The sequence below is a fragment of the Monodelphis domestica genome, chromosome 1, assembly GCF_027887165.1.
Source record: "Monodelphis domestica isolate mMonDom1 chromosome 1, mMonDom1.pri, whole genome shotgun sequence".
Lineage (NCBI taxonomy): Eukaryota > Metazoa > Chordata > Mammalia > Didelphimorphia > Didelphidae > Monodelphis > Monodelphis domestica.
This window is the reverse complement of record NC_077227.1, coordinates 509,131,408-509,142,412: the sequence shown is the minus strand read 5'-3', so window position 1 is coordinate 509,142,412 and position 11,005 is coordinate 509,131,408. Positions and strand designations below refer to the sequence as shown.

At 42.8% G+C, this 11,005-nt stretch overlaps 1 protein-coding gene across 2 annotated transcripts in view; it reads left to right on the top strand.

Annotated features, from left to right (window-relative positions):
• The first annotated feature begins 6,907 nt into the window (after positions 1-6,907).
• The window catches only part of LOC103101392 (WAP four-disulfide core domain protein 5-like), a 58,201-nt gene continuing 54,103 nt past the window's right edge, over positions 6,908-11,005 (top strand). The window contains exons 1-2 of one of the 2 annotated variants that reach the window (XM_056813026.1): positions 6,908-7,100; positions 8,462-8,611. In XM_056813026.1, the coding sequence (XP_056669004.1) occupies positions 7,013-7,100; positions 8,462-8,611 (238 nt within the window). In that variant the 5' untranslated portion in view covers positions 6,908-7,012. The remainder of the gene's footprint in view (positions 7,101-8,461; positions 8,612-11,005) is intronic. The other variant, XM_007475827.3, reaches the window with a different exon arrangement.

Sequence of the window (11,005 nt, the reverse complement as noted above, 5' to 3'; positions counted from 1 at the left end):
TGAATCAGTTCACAATTCCACCAACAATGCATGACTGTCCCAATTTTGCTACATCCCCTCCAACATTCATCATTTTCCTTTCCTGTCATATTGACCAATCTGACAGATGTGAGGTGGCACCTCAGAGTTGTTTTAATTTGCATTTCTCTAATCAAGAGTGATTTGGAACATTTTTATATGATTTCTTTATCTGAAAACTGCTTGTTCTTATTCTTCAATCATTTGTGACTGAACCATTTTAGTCCCAGGGAACCTGTGGCCTTAACCTGAAGATATGTAAGTTCTAAATAAAGTGAGATGATAAATGGAGTCACTCTCTCTAGATTGTCCCCTTGACAGGGGTTGGAATCAGGAGCTGGCCCTTTCCTTGGGCATTTTTGGAAGGTAGCAGAACTTGGTGTAGGACAAAACCTTTAAAGTCATTTACATAGTCCCCTACCCCAGAATTTAGTACCATAGATTGTCATCTGCAGGGAACCTCATATAGAAGAGATGTTCAGTGCTTGATTTCTATATGAACTGGAAAGACCTCCATAGACTAATACAGAGTAAAATCAGTAGAACCAAGAGAACACTGTAGACAGAAACAGAAACACTGGGAGGACACAGTGAACTCCCCTGATTGGTCTATAGTTACTGAGCTGTATCAGTATGACTGGTTAAATGAGGCTCAGGAGAATAAACTCTTACTTGGAGCTGCTGTCTCCCTCTTGGTCTCTTGGATAGAGGAGAGATGGGCCACACCCCTGGGGCAGGGGATCTCTTTTTCTCATACTTTCTCTCTCTTGGATTTCTAGACTATGGTGCAGTAAGGGGATAGAGGAGAGAGGAATTGTCATTCCTTTCTTAAATGACTTAGAATCACCTGGTGAGTACTTTCCTTGATGAGCCTGATAGACGTTTCCTGGACCTTCCGGTTCTTGGAGGTTTTCTTTTGCCTTTCTATTTCCTTTTCCAAGTACAGGTCAGTGATTAGTGATGTTGACAAATGGATAGTTTTAGCCTCCAGGGTTAAAGTTATTGGTAATCTTGGGTTCAAGAGCTTCTGAGTTTGAAAACCAGGTACTAGCTACCTGGAGGGAGGTAATTTCTTTATTAGCACATTTCTCAGAGGAGAAAAAGATCACTGACAGTAGCATTCTATAAAGAAGATCTAACATGGCATAGCAAGACAGGGCAGGAGACTTGGATCATGAAAATACTCTACCATATTTTTCTGAGTTGCTTGGACAGTAGGACTGTGAGGCAAATGGATAGTACTTGATCAGCATAGGGCCATGATGGCAAACCTATAGCATGTATGTCAAAGAGGGCATGCAGAGCCCTCTCTTTGGGCATGTGAGCCATTTCCTGCCAGAGTGTGTTACTAGAAAGGTTACTAGAAAGGTAGGGGGACTTGGGGGGACTGCTCCCTTCCCCCTCTCCACAGTGTTGAGGATAGTTTTTCACTTAACCTTCCTCTCTGCCCAGCAGCCCAATGGGACTTCTTCCACCCCTGTCTGGAATAAGGGGAGGGGGTGTGTGCAGCATGGGATCTTGGGGGAGTAGGTGGGGGTCATGGCATGAGGTCTCTAAAAGGTTTGCCATCATTGAATAGGATGCCTTTACCTTTTGTGCAGTATACTAAGGGTAATGGGACATTAGAATTTTTTATGATTCTTGTATTTGTTTATAAGAGCTTGGGTCCTATGGGTTTTATTCAGATTCTATAGTAGAGGAAATGGTTCATGGTTGTTGTCCTTTGTACTCAGAGAAAACCAAAATGACAGCAGTAGTGATGTCTTTTGATTCATGCATAAATGGAATGGCAGTAAGGCAAAGTGGCAAAAATCCATCAGTCTCACCATCTCGTCTAGAGGCATGGCAAGACAAAAATCAAAATGACTGGTGATGACTTGAGATACAGTAGATGACACTGGCCTCTCCCATGTCCCATTAGGTGCTTAGAACTTCCCAGCATCAGCTTCTTCTGCCTTCCTGGCAACTGGAACAAATTGTTCTCATGTGCCCCTTGTACCTCCAGTCTTTGCATGCCTGGAGTAGACACCCTTCTAACTCACCAACAGGTTTAAGGCCTGGAAATTACCCTCAATCTGGTTTAGCCCACCTGTACAGAGGGTTTACTTGGGGTGTGGCTGCTGTGTTTATTACAATTTCTTGGAGTTATAGGTGAAAGCCAGGTGGCAGATGGACACCAAAAGTTAGAAGCAGACCTGAAAAGGCCTCAGCAAGTCTTTGCACCAGAGGTAGTAGGCTTTCCTGAACATCTCCTACACCGAGGTAGAGGAAATAGCAATATATTCCATATCTGATATCCAAATTATCTATAGAGGACCTTTGTAGGAAGGCCTATTGCTACTGATATTTGTGGAAAACCTAGATATGTGAGTTTTTTAATTAAACATTTTTTTGTTGTCATGCAAAACACACTTTCCATATTGGTTGTTGTTATAAGAGAACACTCACACATAATAAAATGCCAAAATAAAACCAAAGATACATTAATGTGAAAGATAACTCCAACGTTCTTTCTCTGGAGGTGGGTAGCATTCCTCGTCATAAGTCCTTCAGGATTGTCGCAGATCAGTGCATTGCTGAGATTAGTCAAGTTCTCATAGATAACCATCATCCAATATTGCTGTTATTGTGGTCAGTGTTCTCCTGGTTCTGCTTATTTCACTCTGCATCAGTTCCTGCAGATCTTCCCAGCTTTTTTCTAAAATCATCTTGTTTATCATTTCTTATAGCACAATATTATTGCATCACCAACATGTACTGCAATTTGTTCAGTCGTTCCCCAATTAATGGGCATCCCCTCAACTTCCAATTCTTTGCCACTATAAAAAGAGCTGCTATAAATATTTTTGTACAAGTAGGTCCTTTTCCCTTTTTTATAATCTCCTTGGGATACAGAGCCAGTAGTGGCAATACTGGATCAAAGAGTATGCACAGTTTTATTGCCATTTGGGTACAGTTCCAAATTGCCCTTGAAATATTGGTTTTATTTTAGAAAGTTTTCTGAAAATTTTCCCCAGGTAAGGTATTAATGAGACAGAGAAAAAGAATATTACCCCATTTATGCTCAGGATTCTCAGAATGAACCCTATTTAAACTTAAAGTTATTTACTGGTGGCCCTAGATCAGGGGTGGCATTTAGAGTGTAATTAGTTTTCTTTTCTTTCTTTCTTTTTTTCTAAATGCTTACCCTCCATCTTAAAATCAAGACTGGGTTCTAAGGCAGAAGAGCAGTAATGGCTAGGTAATGGGGGTTCAGTGACTTGTACAGGGTCATATAGTGAGGAAGTATCCTAAACCAGATTTGAACCCTGGATCTCCCATTTCTAGGGCTAGCTTTCAATCCACAGAGCAGCCTGTCAGCCCTCAAGAACTAGTTTTCTTTCTTTTTTTTTTAATTTTAAACATTATTTTATTTGGTCATTTCCAAACATTATTCACTGGAAACAAAGATCATTTTCTTTTCCTCCCCGCCCCCCCTCCCACCACCTTTCCCTCTCCCATAGCCAAAGCACGATTCCACTGGTTATCACATGTGAAGAACTAGTTTTCTAAAAGACTTCAGGGACCCGTTGGTTCAACCTCTCATTATATGGATGAAGGAACTTAAGTCCCAGAGAAGGAAAATAATTCACTAAAATTCTACTAGAAAATAGCAGAATCCCAACTTTTTACCCAGGATTTCCAGGAAGTCCAGACTATTCCTTTTGGGCTCTCTTTCTTTGGAGTCTGTCTCTAATAATAAATTTAAGATTTGCAAAGTGCTTTACACATGTCATCTCATTTGTTATCCCAACAACTTTGGGAGGTAAGTGCTTATTGTTATCCCCATTTTACAGATGACACAGTAGAGTCTGGGAGATATAAAGTGGCTAGCTGAGAACCACATGACTGATTGGTATCCAACGAAGGCTTTGAATTCAAGTCTTTTTAATTCTATCCAATACTCTACTTTATCACCTAGACAACCCTCTTTTTATTACAAGATATTACTTGCCACAGCCTTAAAGGCCAAGTTTAGAGTTCAATAATCTACTTAAAAAAAAAAACAAGAAACATTTTTTGACTGGATGGATCTGTGATTTCATCTGCTGGCTTAGAATGAAAGAAATGTAGGTTTCTTTCTCTGGTTATTTATCTATACACTTCCATCCGAGCCAGAAGGTGACACTGAGACTTCTTTGGTCCTGGGGATCTGAACCACAGGACTGCTGCTTGACTCTAAGCTCCTTTCTCCATGTACCACTCTGGGACGCCTTACCTGAAGGCCACCCTTAGGTGCTGGTCCCTTTCTCAGTCTGGTCTTCCTTGATATCTGGGTTGTGGTGATCCAGAACTAGGTAGTGGAAACCAAAAGCTATCAGTTAGCATCTGTTCCAGTACTCTGCAAGCAATCCTCCTAGATAGGTTTGGGACCTCTTCTTGTCTTGGTGCATAGGCACTCCCCTCAGTTTGCAGTTTGCTCCTGGGTAGAACCTATACCCAGTCTTTATGGAACTCTGCATCTGTCTTCCTATGCTAACTTGAGCTGATCAAATTGCCCACTGTGCCTTTTTCTGGACTTCTTCATCAGAATTCTGTCTCATGCATTTCCTAGATCTATTTGGAAGGGCAATTTTTTTCTGGAGGAGGGAGGAAAGCTCGTTGTCCTACTATACCTCCATCATCTTAGCTCTGCCTTTGCTGATGTCAATTTTCTGCCCACTGTGTCATTCTTCCTTACATTCCATAATCCACTTTATTATAGACAAAGGGGTTAAAGAAGGAAGAAACTATACAGAGGTCGGCCTTTTGAGGTACCTAGTACAATTATAGAGGCCAACTTTGTTTGACTTAGATTAGCCTTATTTAAAGAGCCTTCTATCCCTTTGGGCAGGTCAGCTTCTTTCCTTGAGCTTTCATTTCCTCCTTAGTCCTTTGCAGGAATTAGTTTCAACCCCATGGATTGCTGACATTTCAAAAAACTGTCATGACTATTACATCATAGTGAAGGAAGCAGGGGAGGAAAGGCAAAGCAGTTCATTGATATATTCAAAGTCAAAGTCAAGTTCAAAGTAAATTAAGGATGAATAATTGGGCTCCTGGCTTAGGCATGCTCATCCAAAAATATAAAGACTGTTGTGAAATCAGACATTAAGGAAATGATTTATTCTTTTAAAAATCTGCACCTGAACACACAAAACAGTATTTCCACATACATAGAAGAATTCAATTAGGATTCTTTATGGAATCATAAATTTCTATATCATACCAATTGATTTTTTTAAAGTGTCTAAAACATTCTACATGTGGCTCCAAGTTGTTCTGCTTGTCTGTGGTTCCTTCCTTTTTTAAAAGTTTAAACCCTAGAATCAATATTTCTTCACTCCCAATTGTAGACTGCTGGAACAATCTCTTGAGGCAGCGACTAGAAATTCTGTCCTGTATGTAATGGAAAGCCATATAAAAGAAATGAGAACATAATAGAATACTTCAGTCCCTAAACTTCAGCCAAAGAAGTAATGATGGGACTGAGGGAGGGAAGAGATGGGAAAGATCTTACATGTGTATGGAGTGTCAATTATTGGACAAAAGAGACCAAAGGAGATCAATACACCACGCCAAGAGTAGACAGTGCTATGGGCTGTTTGTAGACAGTCAGTGCCTTTTTTTTAAAACTCGTACCTTGCATCTTAGAATCAATGTTAAGTATTGGTTCCAAGGCGGAAGAGCAGCAAGGACTAGGTAACTGAAGTTGCCCAACTCCCAACTCCAGGTCTGCATCTCTATCTGCTAAGGCACCCAGCTGCCCCATCTCTCTGTGCTTCCTTCTAAGCTTCCTTTTGCTTTCTTCTATGTGTCTTGTAAACTGTTTTAATGACCCCCTTTCTTTGGCATTATTGTCACCGAGGCTCCTCCCCAAATAAGAATGGGGAAAAAAGAGAAAAAACCTGCAATAAAAAAAACCTGTGTAACAAGTAAACACGATTAAGCAAAATGAATTCATACAGTGGCCGTGTCCAGACATGTAGATCTCTTCCTGAGTCTTTCACCTCTCTGGCAGGTCCCCTGGTGTCATAACACCAGAAAGGACGGGAATACTCATGCTACAGATCTCTGACATCAAATCTCTGTCCAAACCCTATCTGCCGTGGGAGTGGGGTGGGGCTTGACTCAGGCCTGAAACTGGATAGTTTTGGTTTAATGTTAAAATGAAATGAGGGGCAGCTGAGTGCCTCAGGGGATAGAGAGCCAGGCCTGGAGGTCCTGGGTTCAAATGTGACCTCAGACACTTCCTAGCTGTGTGACCCTGGGCAAGTCACTTAACCCCCATTGCCTAGTCCTTATCACTCTTCTGACTTAGAACCGATACATAGTATTGATTCCAAGATGGAAGGTAAGGGTTGTTTTTTTTTTTAATGAAATGAGGTGCTTAAAAATTATTCAACAGTTAACAAAAGGAGGTTTAATTAGCCATAAGAAAGAAAACACTCAACACAGATACTAAAGCACTTAGCTGTGTAGATTGTGGACAGTAGAAAGGATTTATAGCTATGAGGAATCTTAGTGAAACTAGGTGGTAGCTCTAGTCCTGGGAGGGACCTTGACAAGTAAGGAAAGTGAGTTCCAGAAGAGGAAAATGATTTGCTTAAGGTCACTCATTTCAGATCTAGGTGCTTTGAATTCAAAGTCAGTAAAAGTCACTTGCATGTAATATGAACTAGAAATGTGAGCTACTCTCTAACTTGGCGTCTGCCTCTCTTTTTTCTCTCTCCAACCCTGCCTTATAGCCTCAGACCTTCCTTTTGAGGCTCAAGGTCAACCTGGGGGCAGGGGAAATGACTGGCAGCATATCAGGATTCCAGGATTGTACAATCGGGGCCAAAGCTTCCGGTTTGGGAAACCCCGCCCCTAAAGAGTCAAGATAATTACTGGTACAAGCGGGGATTACATCCACTGGGGAGGATATAAATGGGAGGCCCTCGTACCAGTTATCTCAGCGGCTCCTGCCTTCACCATGAAGTCCAGCAACCTCTTCTTCCTCGTGGTACTGCTCACCGTGGTGTCCTTGGCTTCATCTCGGACCCAGAAAACTGTCGTTAAAGGTGAGGTCAGGCCCAGGGCTAGTGTGCCGGATGGAGGATTGGGGAATTCCTCTGTCCCCCCCTAGGCTGAGCTCCCTAGGGTGGAAAGCCCTGTCAGGGCCCTCCGGACAAAGATGAGATTATCCTACTCCCTCCTTCACTCTCAATGCCCCCACCCCGAGCTGGGGCTGTTGTTGGAGAAATATCTAAGGTCTCAGGATTCCAAGCTTCATCCCATGCTCTGGGTGTCTCAGTCTCATTTTTGCTTTGTCATTTCCTTACCGTTCATTACTTTATCTCTGTCTTTTCTCTCACATATTTTCTTTCTCCATCACTCTTCCGCCATCCCTATCTCCTTCTCCCTTCCATCTCTCTTGCTCTTGCCATTCTGCTGCTGCCTCTTTCTCTGAGAGGTGGCATGTTAAAGCAGACCACTGTTTTTTCAATCAGGAGACCAGGATTCAGAATCTGTCGCCATTACGATCACATAAACCTACCCAACTCCTGAGTCTCGGTTTCCTCATCTAAAAATGAGATAATAATGTTTTCACTGCTGGGGCTAGTCCTTTACACAATTAAAATTGATCCAGAAATATTCCTTATTATTACCCTTTCTCTTATCACTTTATTTCTCTCTCTTTACTTCTCTTTCCCTCCTTATTCCCCCCACTACCAGAGAGATGAACAGCATCTGGGGAAGGAGAAATGTTGTTATTATGGCTGGGGATTCAAGTATGTGGGTGCTGAGGACCCAGATGAGCAGACCCAGGGGCTGAGAGTGAGGGATCCCAGAAGCACCTCTCAAGAAGGGCTGTCTATCTAAATGACCACCCTCATGCACACGTCAACAATATGGAAATGGGTCTTGATCAATGACACATGTAAAATCCAGTGGAATTGTGTATTGGCTATGGGGGTGGGAGGGAGGAAGGGAGGGAAAGAACATGATTCATGGACCCATGGAAAGATTTTCTAAATTAATTAATGAAATAAAATTAAAAAAAAAAAAGGGCCGCCTATAGCTGGGGCTTCTCTGGAAACCCCCCACCTCCAACACTTCCCACCATAGCAGTGCTCAGGCAGCGAATGGACAGCCCTGTAGGTGAAGACTGAAGATCAGCCTCTGAGCAGAGGAGGCAATAGTCAGTCCCAGAGGTTGCTGGGGGCAGAAGGGCACGAAGAGATGTCCACCTAGGAAGAGGAGGGCTTATGTTGAAGCTCCAAATGGCAGCTGTGTCAGGTATCCTGGGACCAGAGGGAAATGCTATTAGGTTAGCTAGCCCAGTAGGGAAGGAATTGAGTGCCTCAAGTGGAATGTGGATTTGGGGGAAATTGTCCTAGAAATTAAACCCTCTGACTTTCCATGGTCTTGATCTTATCAGAGCCAGTAAGGAAAGGAACATGCCCAGTTGTGATGGGCCGATGCTTAATGCTGAACCCTCCAGACAGCTGTACGAAAGACACACACTGTCCTCTTCCAAAGAAGTGCTGTGAAGGCATGTGTGGGAAGACCTGCATGACCCCTGTGCCAGGTATGGAAGCTCTCTGAGCTCAGAACCTCTATTCTCCCTTCCACCTTCTTCCCCTCTTTCCCTTGCCAAGCCTTGGAATGACTGGGGTTGGGGAGGAGTTCTTGCTTTCTTTCCGGCCCCTTCTCTTCTTGTCTCTGTCTCTCTCTCTCCCACTTTCAACAACCTAACTGAACTGTGTTGGAGTCCTGGGTCTGTCCATCTGAGATTTTTTCAGGCTGGGAGTCTTCTAGCTGCTCTGATTCAGATGCCTTGGCTTAAGGAAGGGAAGGGGGAATAGAACGTGAGCTAAGGTTACCTCATCAACTTGTCCTTAAAGGCTAAGGCAAAGAGAGTTTTTCTTTGTGCTCCTGTGTCTCTGTATATGTGTGTATGAGGGTGACTTTCCGTCTCTGTCTGTTTTTGTCTCGCTCTCATTCCTTTGTCTCTTACTCTCGCCGTGTTAATAATGCCTTGTTATCCATTCTTGTCTCTCTTAGTCAATATTCTTGACTTGGGGGTGTGGCTCATCCCCCTGAGTAGTGACTCCTCTTTGTAAGGCGTCAGCCTGGACTCAGTCCCTCTTCTACCAGGACCTCTCCCCTCTATGACTTCCCAAACCCCAAGAGTCAGGATTTGGAGCTGGGAGGGATCGTAGGGCTCATCAAGTAGTCCAACCTTGTGATGATACAGAACGTGAAAAAAAGAAACCTAGAGAGACGACTATATCAGTCACAGTGATAATACAGTATATATAGAGATATGCCTGCATCCTTGGGGACAGGAGTCCAGGGCGCTTCTCCATGGACAGCCCTATGTGTCCTCACCCTTTGGTCTCCTTCTCCAGGAGCCAACAAAGCAGGGACCCCCTTTCTATTTTCTTCTTGATGAGGTCAACCAGGGCCACCCTCAAGGCTGGGCAGCACCTGGAGAGGCAGAAATGCTGTTATGATCACTGTGACTCTAGGTATGTGAGTCCTGAAGAGGCTGAGGATTGAAAGGATGCCAAGGCAGGGGTGGGTAGGGAGGAAGACGGATGAGAAGAGGGAAAAACCATTATAAAGATAATGAACAAGACCTGGGCCCCTTGAAGTAATATTGATGAATTTATGGGAAAGTCTGCTAGTCTCTCTTTCACCTCCACCTCAAACTCCCAGCATTCAGCTGCTCTCCACATCCAATGTCCTTTCTTGACCTCTAAAATAGGCTTCTTTCCTGATCTCCCTGGCTATCATCCTATAGGCAAGGAATTCACTTTCTCCACCCTCTGCAGGGGTGACCCTAAGCCAGCACCATTGGCAGAAGAGAGAAAATGTGGAAAGAACCCTAGATTTTTAGTCAAAAGACCTGGGTCTGATTCTTTAGCTAAACCATCTATTTTCATTGAACCATAAAGTGAATCGGTGAAGTCTTCACCAAGAATTTTGCATACTCTATAATTATTCCTAAAGCTCATTAGTCTAAAGTTGCTGTTATAAATAACACCATAACTAAATTCTCTTTATTTAGGCCTAATACAATTTAATTACTTTCCCCCCAATCCTTAACTGTTGGGATTTCTAGACTCATGACTCCTTGTCCCTTCATGTCTTCCTTCTGTAGACAGCAATAAGAATTGGGGCAACAAGAGCTGGGCTTTGGAGTGGGAAGGGAGGATTTATAATTTGAGGCCCTTATCTGGCTTTTTATCCTTATTGTGATTCCTGTTTGTAAGCTGAGGCTGTTGAACCCATATATTTGGATTCCAGGAGGGCAATGCTTTCCCTCCTCTGTTATTCCCAGGCCTTTGGCCGAGAAGCAGAAATATCAGTGGTATAGAACTTCCTATAGACCACTCACCAATATCACCAATAATTCCTGGAGGTTGGAGGGTTATGTCTTCCTGTGTCCCTTACTAGCCCAGCTGAGTACAAGCCTTACTACAACTCCATGGAGGGGCTTAATGAATCCTTGTTTGTGTAACCCATATAAAAATCCTTAGTGAAACCTTAAACACTGGTTCTGTGGGTGTGGACAACTTCTGTACATTTACAGGACTGTCTATATGAATAAAGCCGACTCCTGAGCACCTCTGGATTTTGGGTTCTTGGACTCTTTTAATATTTTATTTTTTCTAATTACATGTAAAAATAATTTTTAACAGTTAAAAAAATTGAGTTTCAAATTGTCTCCCTCTCTCCCAGCAAGCAATTTGATATAGGTTATATATGTGCAGTCATACAAGACATATTTCCATAGTAATTCATGTTGTGAAAGAAAGCACAGATCAAAAAAACTTGAAAAAACTAAAGTAAAAATAGTATGCTAGGACCTAGATTGCTGTATGGGCAATGAAACAGAGTCCTGCACCTGGTGCCAGGAAAGTGTCTCCAGGATCTTTTGATCAGCTGTCTGGCTCCCTTATTGTGTCTGTGTGTA